At 39.7% G+C, this 22,057-nt stretch overlaps 1 protein-coding gene, 1 non-coding gene and 1 pseudogene across 6 annotated transcripts in view; 1 reads left to right on the plus strand and 2 right to left on the minus strand.

Moving 5' to 3' along the window:
- The window catches only part of ZMPSTE24 (zinc metallopeptidase STE24), a 43,269-nt gene that overhangs the window by 8,940 nt on the left and 12,272 nt on the right, over positions 1-22,057 (minus strand). For 3 of the 4 annotated variants that reach the window (XM_032431983.1, XM_032431964.1, XM_032431992.1), the window contains 6 exons: positions 21,522-21,632; positions 21,095-21,211; positions 20,350-20,502; positions 18,443-18,584; positions 12,348-12,532; positions 1,076-1,180 (listed from right to left, as the gene is read on the minus strand). In XM_032431983.1, coding sequence (XP_032287874.1) covers positions 1,076-1,180; positions 12,348-12,532; positions 18,443-18,584; positions 20,350-20,502; positions 21,095-21,211; positions 21,522-21,632 — 813 coding nt within the window. The remainder of the gene's footprint in view (positions 1-1,075; positions 1,181-12,347; positions 12,533-18,442; positions 18,585-20,349; positions 20,503-21,094; positions 21,212-21,521; positions 21,633-22,057) is intronic. The other variant, XM_032431973.1, reaches the window with a different exon arrangement.
- On the plus strand, positions 356-459 carry LOC116627163. The gene has a single exon (XR_004298441.1). It is a non-coding gene; the product is annotated as a small nucleolar RNA U13 (small nucleolar RNA).
- Positions 12,542-16,743, minus strand: LOC116641424 (annotated as a pseudogene). Its single transcript, XR_004301166.1, has 2 exons — positions 16,689-16,743; positions 12,542-16,548 (listed from the first exon to the last, which is right to left on the minus strand). The product of XR_004301166.1 is annotated as a 60S ribosomal protein L30-like (transcript).

A 22,057-nucleotide genomic window follows, 5' to 3' on the forward strand; every position in this document is an offset into this window, starting at 1 on the left:
CTTTTGCTGAGTGCACAATCTATTAGAAGGGGCAGTCAACCCCTCCCTGGATCGGGTACCACACCTCAGGGACCAGCCCACTACCTCGTGGTAGCCTGATTCCACTGCACCCCTTCCTTCATGAAAGCAGCAGCGATTTTCCTCTTTAGACTAAATACTCTAAACTTGGATTTGGACTTATTTACTGTCTTACTCACTGCCAGCTATCCATACAATTAGCTTCAAGCCAAGGAATTCATTTTTTACTGAAAGATGCAAGGCAACAGGAAGGACCCAGAGGAGCTCACAGATCTTCCCACGTAGACCACCATCCAGAACCAGCAGGCCTTTAGAAAGGTACAAAGACCCACTTCTGATCCTTTTATAGTTCTTAAGTATGATGATTGGATGTTTATGCCGTTGTGTGACATCTGCCTCCCTCAAACCTTGTTATGACCTTAGCACATTACCCGTCTGACATGAAAACAAAACAAAAACAAACACCCACTTCAGACTCAGTTAAGGCTACACCTGCTCAGAACCAGTCAACAGGATATAGTGGTATTTTGCCTGGAGCCTCACAACCATGGTAACTGTTGCTTTAGAGAGTTGATTTAGACCCCAGAGGAAGAATGTTACAGGAATTGTTATTTTCTTCTTTATAGCTACTACAGTTCTCTTCAATAGATATATAATGGCTTGTAAATGAGAAAAAAAAGTTTAAAAATGAAGCATTTTAATGTCCAGCTTATCAAGACTCACGGCTTCTGATCTTCGCAGTTCCTAGAGCTGAGGGATTCTGGAGGGGGCCACGATGGTAGTAACAGCAATAAAAATGACACGGTCCTTACCGCTTCCACATACTACTCCAAACTCTTTACATGCCTTAACTCATTTATTCTTACATCAGTCCTAGGGGGTATTATCATTCAGTAAGGGTTGGAGACAGAGAGAGCTTAAGGAACTTGCCTGAGATTACAGGTATTAGGTCAGGAAGCTGTGAGACAAAGCCACCTCTCCACCAGACCACCTCTCCTGTCTGCCATACTTCTTTGACTACCGTGCCGTAAAAAGAGAACTGTCACTCCCAACTTACCTGGCTGATAATGATATTTTTGACTGTGTGTCCCAACTTCCAGTGCCCCAGTTCATGGCCAAGTACAGCAAGCACTTCCTCATTTTTACATCCTTGTTTCTTATTCTAAATCAAAGAACACATTGAAAATAAAATTATTAACAACCTTCAAAAAGTTTATGCCTTTTAATCTAGTAAGAGCCCTTCTTAAATTCTAACTAACTTAAGAAAACAATCAGACTTTGGTGCAAAACTTCTCATCCACTTAATAAAACATTCTCTGAATCACTCCATGGTAGACACTAGCTTAAGCATTGGAGAAAGAATCATGAACAAGACAGACATTCCCTGACTTCATGAAGCTTACAGTCTAATTTAGATTAGAAAAAAGAATGTTAAAAATATAAATCTTTATCAATAGACAATATTTAAATAAATCATGACAAAGTTATATGACAGCCATATTGTAAACCCATTAGAAATGTTTCCAAAATTATGTTCTGACATGGGAAAATGGTTTATTAAGTGAAGAAAGCATGATACAAAACTAAAAATAAGGATTCCAATTTTGAAAAAATGTGAATGTGTATATAAAAACAAATACAGAAAACAAACTGGATATATATCAAATGTTAACAGCAGTTTTTTCTATATGATACAATTATAGTGGTGTTTTAACTGTTTTATATCTTTCCTATATTCCAAATTATCTACAAATAAGCACATATCACTTATGATCACCTCCCAATACACCATGAATTGTCATTTAAAAAACTGAGACTTCCAAGTTAAGATAGCGGAAAGAATATTCACAATTCACAACTGTTATTCCCTCCAAAATCCCCATTAAAACTATAGTCAAGGAACTTTTTTAAAAGATATAAACCCACACGGATGGGGAAAACATGAGAGGTGACAACAGCAACATTTTAGAAGCAGGAAATCAGATGGGCATATGAACAGACTTAGCAGACTAAAGAAAGCTGACTCACAAGCCAGCAGTGGAGCAAAGAGAACCAGCCTGATTTACACCACACAGTCTGCAAAGGGCTGGGAACTAACAACATTAGGTACTTCTGGAACTGGGAGAAAAGGGGAAGGCCCTAAAATAAGAATTGGGTAAGAGCAGTTTCAGAAGTAGTTAAAGCTTCAGATTCCTTCTCCAGCTCCACACCAAAAGGCAACTGCTCCTCCCTCATTGTGGCAGGAGCCTGAACATTTATTCTCTCTGGATAGGGCAAAAGAGAAGAACTTTTCAGCCAAGGGTTGGGCACAGCGAAGACTAGAGTGCACTAGCAACAGACTATGTAACTGGTTAGCTGTAGGTAGGGTATGCTGAATACTGACAACTCTCTCTCCTGACCCAGCCCTCACCCCGCACCTGGCTCCCAGAACCCTACCCTCCAGGCAGAAGATCAAAAGAGTATTCCCTGGGAACTCTGACCACTCCATCACGAAAGACTGGAGGATACTAACACCAGGTGTTGCCCGGCAAAAAGCCTACCCAGGCCAGCCTACAGCAAAGCCCAAAGTGAAAACACCTTATCGATAGGCTCAGAGATTCCAGGCAAATTTTTAGTTCCATTCTCTTACTAAGGAGTAGACAACCAAGAATTACCAGATATATTAGGGAAGTTGTTAAGATGGAAGATTAGATCCAGAAAAAAGCAATATGGAAGAAACAGACATTATATAAGGAGAAAATTTTAATTTTTTCCCCTTTGACACATATGAAGACTGGGCCAGATGAAAAAGATGAAAAAAATAACTACAAAAATTGCTAACGTTTATTAAACAATGACTACAAACATAGACCCTCTGTGCTAAATACTTAATTATCTCATTTATATACCACAACCACCATATGACATATTCTTATTACCATTTTACAGATGAGAAAATCTAGGCAGAGAAGTTAACTAATTTTCCTCTGGCCACACAGCCAAAGTCTGGCATTTGAAGCCAGGTAGTCTGGTAGACCTGTGCTTTCAACTTTTACACAATTATGAATGTAAAAGTAAATTATTCAATATTCATCAATCAAATAAAATAATTTTAGTTGACACATGTGTAACCATTTGCATATTATTACAGTACTGCAAAATAATTAAACATAAATGGTGGTCAAATCAATGATGAAATATGTTTACTAAGCCAAATAAAATTGTTTATAACTTCCCAGATTCAATCTAAATAGTGCCAAGACACAATGAACAATTTAATCTTATACACACTCACACATGTGCACATACATATTCACTCACCAACACAAACATACATACATACCCACCACTGGACACCTGCTTCTGGCAATGTTACTAACTAGTCTGAAAAACTCTCAGACATCTAAAAATGCTAAAGAGATTATAAATACCCTTTAAAAAATTTTTTTAAAAGATTTTATTTATTCATTTGAGAGAGAGAGAGAGCGAGCGCACGAGTGGGGGGAGGGGTAGAGGGAGAGGGAGAAGCAAGCTCCCCGCTGAGCAGGGCGCCCGATGTGGGGCCCAATCCCAGGGCCCTGAGACTATGACCCAAGCCAAAAGCAGCCGCTTAACTGTCTAAGCTACCCAGGCACCCCATAAATATCCTTTTAGACATAGAGTTTAGTTCATTAGAAAGTAAGGGAAAGCCAAAGGTGAGGAGATGAAATTGAGATCCCTTGCACAAATCCATGAAGGACTACACTCTAAGTCAAAGAGTGAGCTAGAAAAAAATATGGTGGTGAAATCACCCAATTGTGTCAAGTCTTACCTAAAGCGGGGAAAAAAGTCTCTGATTAAAATTCAAAATCATGATCTGTATGGTCCAGAAAAATCCCAAGCTGAAAGATGAAAGTACTTCCAGTTTGGTAGCACTGGGGACAGATGACAGACGCAAATGCAAATCCTCTAATTGAGGACTATACCCTAAACCCAGACCCCTCAGGATTCCTAAAGATTAAAATCAGTGACGCATTGTGAGCTCACAATAAAAATTGCCAAAGACTTCAGAAAATGGTGGAACAATGAGTAAGAGCAGAAAAAATAAAGAGCATCATTAGCTCCATAAGACTTTAGATAATGGAACTGTTACATATAAAATATTTTAAAAAGCCTACTTTAGGGGCACCTGGGTGGCTCAGTCGGTTAAGCGGCTGCCTTCGGCTCAGGTCATGATCCCAGGGATCGAGCCCCGCATCAGGCTCCCTGCTCAGCAGAGAGCCTGCTTCTCCCTTTCCCCCTGCCTGCCGCTCTGCCTACTTGTGCTATCTCTCTGTCAAATAAATAAATAAATAAAAATCTTTAAAAAAAAAAAGCCTAATTTACACAAAGAAGAGATCTAAGAACATGAAGAAGGAACAGGAGACATCCAGAAACAACCAAACTGATTTGAAAAAGAAACAAATAGAGCTTTAAAATTAAAACACAATGGGCTGGTTAAAGAATAGAGTAAATATATCCAGAGAAAGAATCAGTGCACTGGGATGTAGAGACAAAAAGACGGAAAAGATAAAAAGAGTGATTATCACTTGTGGAAGACAGAATGCGATAGTGTAACATTCATCTAACTGGAATTCCAGAAAGACAGACCGGTGAGAATGGGAGAGAGGCAACACTCAAAGGTATAATTGGCTAAGAATTCTCAAAACTTCAGGAAAGATCTAAGTTGTTAGATTTAGGAACGACAATATATCCCGAGTAGGACTGAGTTAAAGAAGTCCATACCTGCAGAACATGAAAATCAAAGAGAAATCTTAAGAACAACCAGAGAGAACTATAAAGAAGTTAACAATAAGCTCAGAGCAGACTTTTTCAACAGGAACAAAGAAGCTATAACATAATGGAATGGCATCTTTTTAAATTTTATTTTATCTATTTGAGAGAGAGAGAGAGTGAGCACAAGGGGGAGGGGTAGAGGGAGCAGACTCCCGGCTGAGCAGGGAGCCAGCCGTGGGGCTTGATCCCAGGACCCTGGGATTATGACCTGAGGCAAAGGCAGATGCTTAACCAACTGAGCCACTCAGGCACCCCAGAATGGCATCTTTAAAGTGCTAAGATGAGATGCCTGGGTGGCTCAGTCGTTAAGCATCTGCCTTTGGCTCAGGTCATGATCCCAGGGTCCTGGGATCGAGTCCCGCATCAGGCTCCCTGCTCAGTGGGGAGCCTGCTTCTCCCTCTGCCTGCCGCCCCCCCCCACTTGTGCTCTCTCTCTTTCTCTAACAAATAAATAAATAAAATCTTTTAAAAATAAATAAATAAAGTGCTAAGATAATGGGGCACCTGGGTGGCTTAGTTGGTTAAGTGTCTGCCTTTGGCTCAAGTCATGATCCCAGTGTCCTGGGATCAAGCCCCATGTGGGGCTCCTTGCTCAGCTGGGAGACTGCTTCTCCCTCTCCCTCTTCCCCTCCCCCCTACTTGTGTTCTCTCTCCCTCAAATAAATAAAATCTTTTTTTTTTTTAAAGATTTTATTTATTTATTTGACAGAGAGAGACACAGCGAGAGAGGGAACACAAGCAGGAGTGGGAGAGGGAGAAGCAGGCTTCCCAAGGAGCAGGGAGCCCGACACAGGGCTCGATCCCAGGACCCTGAGATCATGACCTGAGCCGAAGGCAGATGCTTAACGACTGAGCCACCCAGGCGACCCTATAAATAAAATCTTTAAAAAAAATAAAAATAAAGTACTAAGATAAATAACTCAATATCCAAGAATGAGAATGAAATAAAAACAAAACCCAGAAATTTCAAAAAAAATTGCTAAAACATGTACTTCTGGAAGGAAAGTTATGTCTAAAAGGAAGGTGTAAGATGAATAGGGAATGGTAAGCAAAGAAACAGGTAAGCATAGGGATAAATCTAAATAGTGACTGCATAAGATAATAATAATGCTAATTTGTGGGCTAAAAATTAAAACAAAACTAAAACACAAGATGAAAGGAATAATTGGATCAAAGTGTGTATGGTCCCTGGATTGTTCAGGAAGCAGTGAAGATACTGGATATTTTAAGATTTTAAGTTATATGGGCAAGCTTAATATTTAACAGCGGTCATTGAAAAAACAATCATACAAGAACCTTCCAATCTGAATAACTAAAATATAATTTTAAAAAAACCCTCATACAGCTCTTAAAAAAAAAGCAAGAAGGTGTACGTGTGTATGTTTGGAGGTAGGGTTGGGGTATGGAAAGGACAGAAGAAAAGGGCATAAAATAATATGGTAGAAAGAATTCCAAATATATCGGTAATTACAACATATATAAATAAACTAAGCTTTAAAAAAAAAAAGATAGGGACTCTCAGTTTGGATTTAAAAACAACCATAATGGGGGCCCTGGGTGGCTCAGACAGTTAAGCGTCTGACTTCTGCTCAGGTCATGATCTCGGGGTCCTGGAATCGAGCCCATGTTGGGCTACCCGCTCAATAGGGAGTCTACTTGTCCCTCTCCCTCTGCCCCTCCCCGTACTCCTGCTCTGTCTCTCAGATAAATAAATAAAATCTTTAAAAAAAAAATAAAAATAAAAATAAAAACAACCGTAACAACAAAACCTACCTACATGTCCTGTATAAGGCATCTAAGACAGAGGATGGTAAGGTGGGAAGTAAGAGGATGAATGAGATAGTGGTGGCTGGTTGCACAACATGATGAATATGCTAAAAACCACTGAACTGTACATTTACAAATGGTTGAAATGGTAAGTTTTAGCTCAATAATTTTTTTAAAAAAGTAAACGGATGACATCTAGCAAACATTAACCAAAAGAAAACTGCTGTAGTTATATTAACATCAGACAAAATCAATTTAAAAGGTGACTCAAGAGGTGCCTGGCTGGCTCAGTTGGTGGAACATGGGACTCTTGATCTCAGGGTGGTAAGCTCAAGTCCCACGTTAGGGGTAGAGATTACTTAAAAATAAAATCTTAAAAAAAAAAAAAAAAAAAGACAACAGCATTATTAAAGAAGGTCACCACAGAATGGTCAAAGATTGAATTTACCGGGAAGATGCATTAATTCTGAATTTATATGTACCTAATACTATTTCTTCGGAATATATCAATTCTGACAAATCTATTAATAGATTTGTTAACACACCTCTCTCAATAATGAAACATCAAGCAAATAAAGTATCAAAGAGATATAAAGATCTGAAACAAATAATAAACAAGCTTGATCTACTGACACACACAGTATCCTGCAACAAACAATTAGAGAACATACATTCTAGAAAAGTGAAGGCTAAGGGTTTTGAAATAAACTGCAGCTACTTAAAAGGGTGAAGTACAAAAAAACAGATGAATGTGGAACTGATTTTGTTTTATACAATTTAGAAAAATGCAACCTAATGGGAACACAAGCAGCCAGATTTATTCTACCACTTTTCCTCTCCTTCCCCAATTCTTCCGGGTAGATACATGACAAAGAAGATAAAGAGATTTGCAAGACAGCATTGACATTTATTATCTCTTTTCCTTTCAAATATTGAAATTTAGGTCAGAGCATATCTGGTAGGGGAACAAAAGAATGAAAAACTGACCTAGTTCTTTAAAAGGCAGAGCCACCTGTGTACCTGCACCTTCAGGGCCAGGAAGAAAGAGCACCAATTTTAAGCACCAATTAACAGACATCTATTCTAAGGGGGAAATTAAGAGTGAAGATTCACATATGAAGATACTCACTACAAGAATATTTTTAACAGCAAAAAACTGGAAACAACCCATATATCCAATAGGAGAATGATGAAAAAAAATGATAGTTTATAAAGATGAGAAATACATATAGTAAGGTATTTATGGTCAGCTAGATTATTCATGCTTTCTTTTCTGTTGCTTTCACAATAAGCAAAAATATGGCTGTTTTGTTGAATAACGGTAATTATATAATAGCTCCCACTCAGTGATGGCCTACGTGGCAGACGCGGATGTATCAGACAGTTTATGTGCGGCTCATTACCCCCCACTGCTGTAAGGCAGCTCTCAGTAGCCTCACTGTAGATAAAGTAACACGGTCCTCGGGCTTCTGTTTTTACTAGTTGCCAGCTTCCCGATACGAACTATGAATTCTTTTACAGAACAACCCGCTCTCTACTAGACAGCACAGGCCTCTGTGTCGTGGCGTGGCTGGGTTTAGGACGCTGTTTGGAAGTACACAGTCACAAAGATTTGGAATGATGAGAGCTTAAACGAGGGTCACTTTCCACACAACGGAGACTTACTTCCTTATGACAGATTCTTGGACAAAACTGGATTTCCTCTACTTCCCAAGCTAACTTCACATAAAGGAACAGAGAGAACTATCACACATCTTTTATTTTTCTATAGCACTTTCTTTTTCACAAGATTCACCCACTGACTCATTTGATCCCAATACCACCAAAACTGGGCAGGATGGGGGGTATTATCTTCATTTTAGAGATGAAGAAAAGGAAGCTGACAAATTAAAAATGTCTGGCTTCAGATCATCTTGCTAGTGAGTAGTGGGTAAACCCCGAACCCACATCTCTGGGGCCTCTGCCCTTTCTATTACCCTTATTAACTGGGGAGACTTACACATAACCCTAGCACTTGCTGGGACATACTTCTTTTCTTCTACAAAGGGGCAGCTTTTCTATAGTTTTACCTTTCCTTTTATTCAAACTACTTTCAAGACAGGTTGTTCCAAATACTCTGTTTGTCTCCAGAAGGGTAAAATCCCAGAGTTAAGTTTCCTCAGCATGTTTTAAAATGTTAATAACCAGTATAGAGCCATTCATCAAAATGTTACTAGCTCTCTCTGAGAGGAGGGATTTCAGATCACTTAGTTTTTTTTCTTTTAAACTTTAAATGAATCGCTTCATTTTCTCTACCTCATCCAGACTGAAAACCATCTTTGCGACCCCTCCCCCCGCACTGCGCTGTACACAGTTGGCGTTCAGTAGCAGGTGAATAAACCACTGTTTCCTAAACTTCTGCTACATCTGTGTGCTCTCCGTGTGATTATTTACTCAATAGCTTTCTTTAAACCAATTCACTTTTTAAAACTTAGCCTTGTCCTAAATGGTCATATTCATGAACTAGTTTTATTTACCTTAATATATAGCTATTCAAATTTAAAATCCTGCTATGCTACCTAAAATAGTAGTGTGGCACATGCACTGGAAAGCACTATAGTTAATGAGTGTTGAGTCAATCTTTGTTGTTGTTGTTTTCATGAAGTTTTTTATTCTAATTCCAGTATAGTTAGCATACAGTGTTATGTTTCCGGTGTACAGTATAGTGATTCAACACTTCCATACAACACCGAGTACTCATCACAAGTGCACTCCTTAATCCCCATCACCTATTTCACCCATCCCCCTGCCCACCTCCCCTCTGGCAACCTTCAGTTTGTTCTCTATAGTTAAGAGTCTGTTTCTTGCTTTGCCTCTTCCTCTTTTTTTCCCCCTTGCTCGTTTGTTTTATTTGTTAAATGCCACGTATGAGTGAAATCATGTGGTATTTGTCTTTCTCTGTGTTGAGTCAATCTTTGACTTCCTTCACTCCCCACAATAGCAATCATCAGGTACTTTAAATCCACCTTTTACTGTGACTCTTGCACTTACTGATTCTCACTCTACTGCAGACCCTCATTATCTTGGTTACTTTGATGCAATAGGCCCCTAGAAGTCTCCCTGCCTCCAGTCTGCTCTATCCTGTATGCTGCCACCAAACTGTAATCTTCCTAAAGCAAGCTTTGGCTTCTACCCAAATCAATCTAAACCTTCCAGGCCACTGAAACAACCACTCGATGTCTTCAGGAAGAATTTTATAAACTGGTCCCAGTCTACCTTTCTATCTCCATCTACAAAAATCCACATAATCATTAGTCTTAGAATAGCCAGCATGTAGCTTTTTTTTTTTTTTTTAATCTCTACAGCTCTGTTCATTCCATAACTTCAACCTGAAAAGCCCCATTCCCAAGTCAAAATTCTACTTAGGTCAAATATCTTCTCTTTGAAGAAAATGTCTATTAGAACTCTCATTAATTTCTTAACTTCTAAAAGCCACACTATTCCAGCCACTATTTACCACTAAAATTCTCATTAATTTCTTAACTTCTAAAAGCCACATTATTCCAGCCACTATTTACCACAGCCTGTGTTAATTTATGGGCTATTTGTGTACATGGCTAGTCTCCTCTACTACAGGTTCTTCAGGGCAGGACTATGTCTAATGTATCTTCATCATGTAACCTATACCTAGATGCTAAAAATTTGTAGTTATCAACGAAATTAAGCAGGCTTTTCAAGAAGTCAGCAAAATAACTCAAACTCTGCTCAACACACTTCTAAAGACTATCTAATCTTTTGTAAGATTTAAGCCCAAGAATAATGTTCCCCTAGATACTAAAGGTCAGTAATTTCACTACATTGTTTGAACTCAATGGACCACTATCTAACGTCATGGTTTGGCTATGATGTTATCCACCCCCATCCCCACACGCCGGTATGTAGATACCTCTTAAGCAGGCTGACTTGCTGAACTTGCATGATTCCCCACCGCCGCTGCTGAGTTACCCTTTCTGGACTTCAGTTTTCCTACTGATAAGATGACCTTAAGATCTCTTCCTAGCTTAGAATCCTGATGCTTGGTCAGACCAAGCAACCTAACTGGCAGGATAAACCCACTTCAAAAATAAGCAAAATCAAAGCACTTAGCCTTCTCCAAATGTTACTTAATCCCTTCACAGAATCTTGCCTCATGTACATATTTATGACTAGGCTAGGCACTTTACTTGACTTTCTTTTTTAGGATCAAAAATGGATGTTCGAAAGATAATAGTTATTTTCTGGTAGTTAGAATGTATAAAATGGAGTATAAGGTATTTCCCCTATATTGTTTCATTTAATCCTCCCAACCCTAAAAGACAGGCATCTTTAGCCCAGTGTTTCTCAACCAGGAATGATCTTGCCCCCCAATCCCTGACACCCCCGCTCCCCGGGCTATCTCACAATGTCTGGAGATATTTTCGGTTGTAACAATTGTTGAGGGTAGGGGAGGTTGATACTGGCATGTAGTGGGGAAAGGCCAGGGATGCTGCTAAACATCCTATTATGCACAAGATACCCCCTACAACAAAAATTACCTGGCCCAAAATGTCAATAGTGCCAAGGTGAGAAACCCTGCTAGCGTTATCTTTTAGTTAAGAAATCTATGATTTAGAGAACTTACTTGCCCAGAGTTACATAGATCCAAAATCATCTCTGGATGACACCAAAGCCAATAGCACATTCCCATATATATACAAATACTGGCAACTGTTTCTGATTAAATTTGTGTTGTTTCTTATCATTGTCCCTCCTCCCCCATTTAGTCTTGGTACTTGAGATCTTGCTAATCAGCCTCAGCTAACCTCATCCAGGAGAGAACTCAGAAAAAGCTTCTGAGACTCAGGTCAGATTTAAGAATGTCTTCTCTTGTGCTCCCACTGCGTCCAGGATACACAGCTTCACTATTACAATTATCATATTGTACTGGGCTTCGATGACTTTCTCCCCTTCAGACCATCAGCTCCTTGAGAGCAAAGCTTCCCTCTTTATTCTTGCACTTCTAGTGCCAGGCAAAGTATCTCAGCACAGAATATGTGTTCCAGGGCGCCTGGGTGGCTCAGTTGGTTAAGCGACTGCCTTCGGCTCAGGTCATGATCCTGGAGTCCCAGGATCGAGTCCCGCATCGGGCTCCCTGCTCGGCGGGGAGTCTGCTTCTCCCTCTGGCCCTCCCCCTCTCATGTGCTCTCTCTCTCTCTCAAATAAATAAATAAAAAATCTTAAAAAAAAAAAAAAAAAAAAGAATATGTGTTCCATAAATATGTGTCAAACAAACAAAAGAAAACTGACCAACACTATATAGTGTACCCAAGGACACACAGCTACTAAATGACAGAACCAGGATTCAAATCCAAGTCTCTCCTTTGCCAAAGTCTATCATTACTGTGTCTCAATGAGCTAAAAATCAGATGTTTATCTTCTCTTTATCCTGCCTGGTGGAATTCTTTGAACATAAACATATAGGGAATATATACAACATCCCTGTTTTAAAGATAGCTTATAATCATAAGAATTTTCCTATCTTATGCTTCTAATTTTCATGGGTACATTTATAAAAGCTTGAGAGGTAGTTAGCATGTAATAACAATAATAATCTCTCCCAAATACCAGAATTATAACGGGGCCATGGGGTTCTTATTTGATAGTCTCCTTGAATTTACCACTCACTACATAGAAACTGATGTTATTTTGAGTTGTCATAGGAACTGCTTATAAAAACTAAGCCAGGGTCTCTTAGGAAAAGAAGAACTCACTTTAACTTTAGCTTTTATTTCTTCACTGTCCCCTTCTCCATCTTTGCGGGGTTCCATGCCAGGCTCTTCCAGGATGTCTTTGTTTAGTACAGAATACTCTTCTAGTAGAGTGTCAAACAAAACTATTCGCTTGTTCTTGAAGAAGCCATAAAAATAAGCATTGCTGTGGGAAGAGCGTTTAGATCCTAAGGGAAAGACAGTTCAAAGCATGGAAAATAATTAAAAAGTTTGGGGTCCTCTGGAGAGACTCCTAGAAATTGCATTAGTGGAAAGGACATTAACATTTTCAAACTGTTTAATATCTGAAGAAAACTGTTATCAACATAAATCACCACCTGCAGTGGAGAGTGTCTGCTTTCCTACAGTCCTGCCAACAAATACTTGTGCTCGTCGCAGCTTTACAGCAATAAGTGAATAAATAAAGTCTAAATATCCAACAGTAGTGGAATGGTTAAATTATGGTAGAGCTGTGAAATGGAATTTTAACCAGCCAGAAAAAAAAGCAATACTTTTGAAGAAACTTAACAAGATAGGAAAAAGCTCATCAATATACTGTGAAGGATATAAAACTTCATATATATAAGGTTCCATTATTGTCATGAAAAAAAAGTACATGTAAATAGAAAAGCATAAAACAAGCCTATGAAGACATATTTCAAAATACTCAAGTGTTTACCACTGGCTTCTAGAACTATGGATTTTTGTTCCCTCCTTTATAAAATAAGTACACTTACTTCTATAATCAGGAAAAGTTAAAGCTATTTTTAAAAAGACTGGGAAAAAAAACATACCTAACAGTACATGGCTAACAGAAGCTGAACTATGGGTGATTTTTTATTTGCTTCTTTATATTTTTCTTTATTTCCTAAATGTTCTACACTGTGCAGGGACCTGTGTGGTTAAGAGCAGACTTTGGGTTCAAATCTTGGCTCTGCCATGTAGTAGTTGTGTAAATATAAGAAACTTCCTTAATTTCTTTAAGCTTAATTTCTTTAAGCTTTATTTACCTGTTTATGACATGAGGCTAATCTCTACCTCATTGAGCTGGATTAAAGATTACATGAGAAATTCTAAGCAAATCAATGCATATACTGCCTGATGCATAAACTACTACTATTACATACATTTTTAAAAAGAAATGATAAAACATTTGTTTCTCTTGAGAATTTGAGATGTCTCACAGAAAATATGTATTCTGTATCTACTCATACTTCTAATATAAAGTATGAATAGCAATAAATTTAGGATACAGTATATTCTACATATATAGCAGTATGCTTGGCAGTATGTTTAGCATTTAGGAAGGCTTTGATAAATAGTAGCTTTTTTTTAAATTATTTTCTCATTTTTTGGTTTCGTTGCAGAGAAGAGCCAAACACGTGGTCCAATTTTGACAGTGGTACAGGACCTCAGCATCTGGAAAGCTATGTATCATTCAGAGGTCCTACACTTCTCTCTCATTTCTGTCTTCTCTGATTCTAATTTTTAAATAAAAATATTTCTTAAAAGCTGTCTTAAGTTATTTATGGAAGTCGGCAGACTGTATGCTTATAAACAAAATAAAATTAATGTCTTAGTATCTCCCACTGGTCCAACTTTCTCAAAGTGTAGCCCAAGGAATACCTATACCAGAGTCACCTCGGGGCACCTGTTAAAAGTAGATACTAAAACACCTGGGAATGGAGCCTAAGAATCTGTCTTTTAACAAACTCTCCTGACAATTCTTACAGTCACTAAAGCTTAGGGTCCCTGGCCTAGACCATAAGCTTTTTGTATCACTGTGCTGGCATGTAATATATATTCAATAATGAGTGCTCACCGAATGGGCTGATGAGACCACTTGAGGTACGAAGTAATATACTCGAGGATCCGAAAACCAACGTAAGGCATTCCCATCTGTGTCTTTATGTTTTATGCCGTCTTACCTTCAACTCTCGGCAGCATTTGACACAGCTGACCACTCCCTCCTCGAAAGACTTTCTCCTGTCTCAAAAGAAATACCACTTTCTCCTGGCTTTCTTCCTACCTCAACCTCTGTTAACTGGATCTTCCCCCGCTGACTCCAGCCTGAGCCCCCTTGTCTTCTCTAAATGCCCCCATTCATGGCATTAAACACCATCTCTGTGCCAGATGCTTTCCTATCAATATTCTGGCCCTGACCTCTCCCTAGAACTCCAGACTCGTATATCCAGCTGCCTATCTGCCATCTCTGCATCTCCATAAGGACGTTGATAATGCAGATTTGTTGTCTATATTCTTATGTGTGTGTGTGTGGTTTTTTTTCCCCCTCCTTTCAGAGTTCAAGGACTTTCTTACCATGTAAGTGTTGTGGGAGACTGCTTCTGAGAAATCTAAAAGGCCAGATATTTGTGTCCCCAGCACTCCTGGCACCTAGCCCATGCCCTGGCTCAGTAAATCAGATACACCCACTGGGGACTGAAGATTTAGCTAATTATGCAAAGAAGCAGGGCAGTGAGGAATTAATGCCATGGGTGCTAGTGGCGGGATGTTAAGAGAGCAAACTGCCTATTTCAACAGCAGGAGGCAACAGCAGGGTCCTCACCAGACCGGTTCTACAGCAAGATTCTGAGCTCCTCACCTCCCCGGGAACAGCCTATTTTCCAAGGTTGTAAACTTAACTTTCCTGGTGATTTGTGAGCTATCAAAGATTGTCTCAATAAGGAATTTTCCTGCTTCAATCAGCCACAGTTGGTTTGACTGCTTACTTGGAGCTAACCACTGCCTGAGGAACTCTAATCCAGTGTTCAATAGATACTGCAACACGTAACATCCAACAGAACTGAATTCCCCACAAACCTGCTCTTCGCTCAGTTTTCCCATCTCAGTAAACCACCATTTATCCAGCTGCTCAGGCCAAAAATCTAGGTCATTACCCTTAATGTCTCCCTTTCCTCAATTCCTTCACAGGTAACCTACAAGTAAATTTCATCAACTCTACCCCTGAAACATATCCCCAATGCATTCTACTTCTCTGCGTAAATTACTTCTGTCCTAGTCTAAGCTGCCTGATCTCCGCCCTGACCACTGCCACAGTCTCCAAACTGCTCACCTGCTGCTACTCTTGCCCTCCCACTACAATCTCTTCTCCATAGAGCAACCCACAATATTTAAAAACTACAAACCAGACCATGTCACTAAAACCTTCAATGGCTTTTCCCCCCAAACTCACAATAAAACCCAAGCTCTTATCCTGATTTACCAAGGCCTATGTGGTCTGACTCCTGCCTGTGTCTCACACTTCATGTCATAACACCTTCCTGCTGTGCTCCAGCCACACTGGACTTCTGTTTCCTGCAGACACAAAGCTCTAGAAGGGCTTCCCACATTCCCAGATCTCAACATGGATGGCTTCTTCCTTCAGGCGTCAACTCAGATTCACTCACTCAGAGAGCTCTTGCCTGATGACTCAATCTAAAGTATCTACTCAGTCATCCTTGATCACATCACACTAGTTTCATTCTCTGCACAATACTTGCTATCTGATATGTTTTGGGAGAATGCTGGCTTTTCACTACAATATCCCTATCAACTTACAAATCCATAATGTATGTTGTTATTATTAGTAACAACAGTTAATCATTCAAAATATTTCTGAGGATTGTTACCATTATTAACAAAAACTTATATTACATATCAGTAAACTTCTGTTTAGCAAAGGTAAGTTGCCAAAGTCACACAGGAAATTTGTGATAAAACCACGATTCAAACCCAAGCCTATTGACCTCACAGCCTGACCTCTGAAATGCTACCCTCCACCTACTCAAATCTTTTTTTTTTTTTTTTTTAAGCAAGCTCTGGCCAGTTTTATTAAAGAAAAAGTCTTGTATGACTCACTTTTCACCGGTCTGTCCTGGCATGCTTCCAATGATATCAAAATCACCTGATCGATGAGAGCCAGTGCGCATACTCCACAGTACTTTCCACTTTCTGTGCCCAATTCAATACTACTGCCACTGAGTGATGGACACCAGTTATGGCCAACATGGCACAACACTCTGTTTCTGATTTCCTCAAGGCTGGGAGTTGGTGAGGATGATCAGTTTCACTTTGCCATGTCTGATCATTAACAGAGTCTGCTTGTACCCCAGCACATACTTTCCACTTTTCATATTGATCTGGAGCCCAAAGTAGATCAACTCCAGTGGCTTTTTTGTCTTCTTTGCAGCCACTGTCTTCCTGCCTTAGGTGAGAGCCGGCCCCACAAGATGGTCGGGGAGTGAGGAAAAAAACGCTAAATCCTGATATTCCATAAAGTACCAGCTCATGTTATAATTCTCCATAAAGCCTTCCCTATTTCATCTAAAACCACATGGCACTGACAGTCTATATTACATATCTTATCAATTACCTCTATTGTGATATCATTAGTTGTCATTTCATATTATCTGATTATCACTTAAATGATAAGCAACTTAGGTTGCCCCATCAGTAAAAGTCCCTAAAAGATGGTCCTACTGTACTGATTCGTATACTTCTAGTTTACTAACTAAAAGAATAGCGATCTCAGAGCCTAAAAAGTAGTGGGATTGTCATTCTACCATTTCCCCCATAGAAATGTCCCAACTGTGCCATTAGCTGGGCTGTATAACCTCAGAAGCCACTAGATGTCTGAGATTTCTATACTCTTCTAGTTGCTGTTAATTCATTCTTTCCCATTGTGGCCATCTCTGTTCTCCTGGACCCCATAATTACTTCTCAGTTTCCACTCCTTCATCCAATACAGCTGTTTCTCACTGGTGATTTTTTTTTTTTTTTTTAGTTTAGAAGAGGGATGGGCAAAGTATGGTTTGCAGGCCAAATCTAATCTGCCACTTATTTTTATAAATAAAGTTTTACTAGAACACAGCCATGCTCATGGGGCGCCTGTCAGTTAAGCATCTGCCTTCGGCTCAAGTCATGGTCCCAGGGTCCTGGGATTGAGCCCTGCATCGGGCTCCCTGCTCAGTGGGGAACCTGCTTCTCCCTCTCCCTCTGCTGCTCCCCCTGCTTGTGCTCTCTCGCTCTGTCAAATAAATAAAAAATCTTAAAAAAAAAAACAAGAAAACATAGCCATGCTCATTTGTTTATGTCTTATCTGTGACTGCTTCTGTACTGTAATGGCAGGATTGAACAGCTGTGACAGGGACAGACCATGTGGCCCATAAAGCCTAAAATATTTACTGACTAGCCCTTTACAGAAAATGTTTGCCAAACCATGGTTTAGGGGAAGCAAAGCTGAATCCTGGAGGGGTGAAGGGATTCATCTAAGATCCCACAGCTGCTAAGTGGCAGAGGCAGAACCAGTCTCACGCATTTATGAGGATTTTAATTTGTAGATTCCAAAAGTCATGGTATCATACAACACTTTTACTCTACATCTTTTTGGGCCTGAGACTTTAGTAGTTTTATGTAAACTAATACATAGCTTAACTCTCAAAAGCAATTATCAGGGGTGCCTGGGTGGCTCGGTCAGTTAAGCGTCGGCCTTCGGCTCAGGTCGTGATCTTGGGGTCCTGGGATCGAGTCCCGCATCAGGCTCTCTGCTGTGCGGACAGCCTGTTTCTCCCTCTCCCCCTACTCTTCTCTCTCTCTCTCTCTCAAATAAATAAATAAAATCTTTAAAAAAAAGCAATTATCAAAAAAGCAGAGAATACTGATCCGAAGTTTCCAAAGGTACTACAGTTTTTGGTAATGTGCAAGTGAAATCACACTCCTCCAGAACACTGGAAGTTTTGTTGGATGAGACAAAGCCAGTAACACTGGTTTTATTTATGAGCCCCCAAACTAGTGCTAAATGAAACTTGACTATGCAAAAGTCCAACTCAATTACCTGAGGGAGCCAGGTAGGTAACAGAAGTACATAAATCAATCTAATACACATGATAAACAAGGAGTGAAGAAGGCCTTGGCCAAACAACACTGTAAAGCCAACCAAATACAGCTGCAGGTAAGAGCAGGCTTGGTATCAGGCTATTAGTTTCTATCCCTGGACTATGTCATCAATTCCTAGAAATCTTAAAAAAGCAAAATGTAAAATCCTAACAAATCAAAACAAATCACTTGAATAAAACTTCCTTACCCCCAGGTAGCCTTACCTTCAACAACATATACCTTAGTCAAAGGAAAGTCAATACTCTTTGCCATTACTTCAATTTCCTGTTTAAGCTTTCCCTCAGGCAGAGGTGTGAATTTGTCAAATAAAGGGGCAATATAATCAGCATATATTGTGACAAGCACCTGAAAAATAAATGTCAGAACAACCTATGAAAGCGTTCTTAAAGAAAAACTGCTATATATATAGATTATATTAAAACAGCCTTGAGATCCAGCCTTGAGAACATGGATCTTTTCTTATTTGCTCTGGTATTCCCAGCCCCAAATAATACCAGATAGTAAGTGCTCAATATCTGTTAAATTAAATCAAAGTGAGTAGTCTCTATGTGGTAATAACTGAAAAGTCAAATGGTCCATTCAAAACTATCTTGGGAATTTCTGACACTTCATAAGCCCATCATAACTGAGAATTCTGCCTTTGAGAGTAATCATGAGAGACCTGCAGTCCTTGCTAGAAAAATAATTACTAGAGCTTGACTGTGTGCTGTTTTTTGGTTGGTCTGCTAAAATTAATTACCTGCAGTGCACAACTATCCACTGTGTTTGGAATGGCACTTCCTTAAGCATTTCGGGAGCATTTCCTCTGTTCTCTTTCCTCTCCCTTCATTTGCCATACACAGATGTGCGTAAATCCAACTAGCACCTGTTTTCAGAGTTTGATCCCACCAGTAGAAAGTAAAGCAGTGAACATCATGGCAATTCAGACTAAAGTAAACCTCATCATCAGAGGAGCTGAAGAGCTAACAGATGCTATTTTTTGGAGGCTGTGAACAGACCATTTTCATTGTGTTGCAGTGTGTGTTGTGAAGTGGTTTAGAATATGGTAGAGAGAAGAAGCAAAGACGTGAGGAAGGGAAGATGGGGGGTGAGAGGAAAAGGGAGGGAGAACAGAAGGAGGGGAGGAGAGAAACGAGAGAAGGGAAGGGAGGAGGAAGGAAAAAGGGAACAGAGAAGAAGGGCTAAAGAAGGGAGAAAGGAGGAGGGGAAAGGCAGGGGAAGGAGGGCAGAAAAAAAACTGGGTAAGTTTATGCTTTCTTTTTCTTATCCCTCTTAAATCCAGTCTCTCTTCAAAACATCCACAATAGGCTGGGGCACCTGGATGGCTCAGTCAGTTAAGTGTCTGCCATCGGTTCGGGTCATGATCCCAGGGTCACGGGATTGAGCCCCACGGTCATGGGATCGAGCCCCACATTGGGCTCCCTGCTCGGCGGGAAGCCTGCTTCTCCCTCTCCCACTCCCCCTGCCTGTGTTGCCTCTCTCGCTGTGTCTCTGTCAAATAAATAAAATCTTAAAAAAAAAAAATCCACAATAGGGGCGCCTGGGTGGCTCAGATGGTTGAGCGTCTGCCTTCAGCTAGGGTCATGATCTCTGGGTCCTGGGATAGAGCCCCATGTCGGGCTGCCAGCTCAGCAGGGGAGCCTGCTTCTCTCTCTCCCTCTGCCTCTCCCCCTGTTTGTGCACTCTTTGTCTCTCTCTCAAATGAATAAATAAAATCTTTAATAAATAAATAAATAATAAAGTCTATTAAAACATCCACAATATTTTAGGCACTGGAGCTCAGTAGAGTCATTAAATGATCAAACTTAGTCATCCATTCTAGTGACAACTCACAAATGCACAGCCCAAAATTGCCTGACAACTGGATCATTAACAATAACTAACAACCAGCTTCTAGGATCTGAGTCAGCATTAGGAGGAGAAAATCTATGGTCAGAGTCAGCTCTCTATTTCTATACCCAAAAGCAGAAACCAAGAGGGAAATTTATATGACCACTTATTTATATTTCATTTGCTTCTTAAGAACTGCTCATATGCTAATGAAGGTTAAATCATAGTTATCTCGCCAAGGAAATCTTGTAAAAGAAAACGAAACAAAGACTTTACTCACCAGAGAAACAACTAATGTGAACAGCCAGGCATATATAAAAAAATAGTCACCCCCAATTTTGATAATGTAAAGTAGAAGTGAAGACACAGGCAATAAAATGCACTGAGTCACAATAAATTTCTTGACTGCATCTTTCATGAAGAATCCCAAAGTCTGGAAAAAGAAAAGATTATCACAAGAAACTGAAAAAATGCTTTTAAAGTAACTAATAAATGAATACAGAAGGTACGCTATTAAAGCAATTTTAAAAGTTAAAAGGCAGTGAGTCTATATTATATGACAATAGGCAGCCTAATACAGTAAGTAAATGTCTGGCATTTATAGTTCAAAATACACCATTTAAATGTTAGCAGAAAAACACTAGACTTTAGTACAAAAAGTTTATGGCAAGACTTTAAGCTATGAGCTTTACCATATCTGCAGTTCCTTTTCCTTCAATTAATTCATGCTCTAAAATAGCAAATTATGGGGGTGCCTAGGTGGCTCAGATGGTTAAGCATCGGACTCTTGATTTTGACTCAGGTCATAATCTCAGGATCATGAACTCTGCACTCAGTGGGGGGGGGGGGTCTGCTTGGGATTCTCTCTCTCTCCCTCTTCCTCTCCCCCCTGCTCTCTCAAATAAATAAATAAATCTTTAAAAAAATAAAGTAGCAAATTATGTTTCAATTATTACCAGCAGAGGGGAAAAAAGCACAAAAAAGTCTTTATATTTAAAAGAGAACATGGGTATTCTCTAGTTTACCTGTTGATTGAAACCATGTTTTTCTTCTATCACAAAAGTATTATAAAGACTCCATGGCAAACCAGTCAATGCACTGAAAAGTGTAGCCAACAGGAGAAACACCAAGGACTGAGTGATCTAAACACAAGAAGAAAAAAATGGCAGTTTTTATAGTGTAATATTAATTCATTCTTCAAATGAATGATTAGTGAACAAATGAACAAGTAGTTGTTGAGCACTTACTACATCTCAAGCAATGTGCTTGATTCTATGGGTAATGCAAGGTCTGAAAACATCTCTACCCTCTGAGTTTACTTGAGAGAAGGAGGCAATAAAACAATATCTCTTTTATCCCAGGCACTATGTGAAAGTTACCTGAAGCCATATAGACAAAGAAGAACTAAAAAATGAGAGACAACCACATACACTGAATTCAAGCAAGACTTACTAGGCTGAGGAGACTCGGGATGCCACTCTGAAGAAAGAGGTGAATTAATGGGACAGGAGAGACAAGGAAAGGAGGAGGAATGCCTTGCAATTTGCGAAAGCATGGAGCACCCTGTAAGAGGAAGAGGACAAGATGACAGGCCTTGGGACAAGGTTGGGGTAAGGCAGAGAAATTTATCCCAGAGCATCAAAAAAGCTGGACTAGGGCAGGTGGGGTGGGGTGTCCTAAAGTTTTCACAAGAAGCCAAACACCAATAGGGGAAATTACCCTCAAGAACTACTTTAAGTGCCTTCACAACAGATCCTTATGAAATCAAAAGCCAAGAACTGCCTCATTTCTCTTTCCAAACTTTTCCTAGGATAGTGGAGGAAAAGGGCTACTTGGTATGAAAGGAGTTGGGGGAGGGAGAAAGGGTGATGAGGCCCTCTCACCACACGGTGTAAAATGGAATTCTTTTAAGGTAAATGTCAGTATACCACCCACCACCAAAACACCTTTGATTCGGTAACAAAGATGCAGCCAATATAAGTTTCTAA

The sequence above is a fragment of the Phoca vitulina genome, unplaced genomic scaffold (genome assembly GCF_004348235.1).
Source record: "Phoca vitulina isolate PV1807 unplaced genomic scaffold, GSC_HSeal_1.0 scaffold2, whole genome shotgun sequence".
In the NCBI taxonomy this organism is placed as follows: Eukaryota; Metazoa; Chordata; class Mammalia; order Carnivora; family Phocidae; genus Phoca; species Phoca vitulina.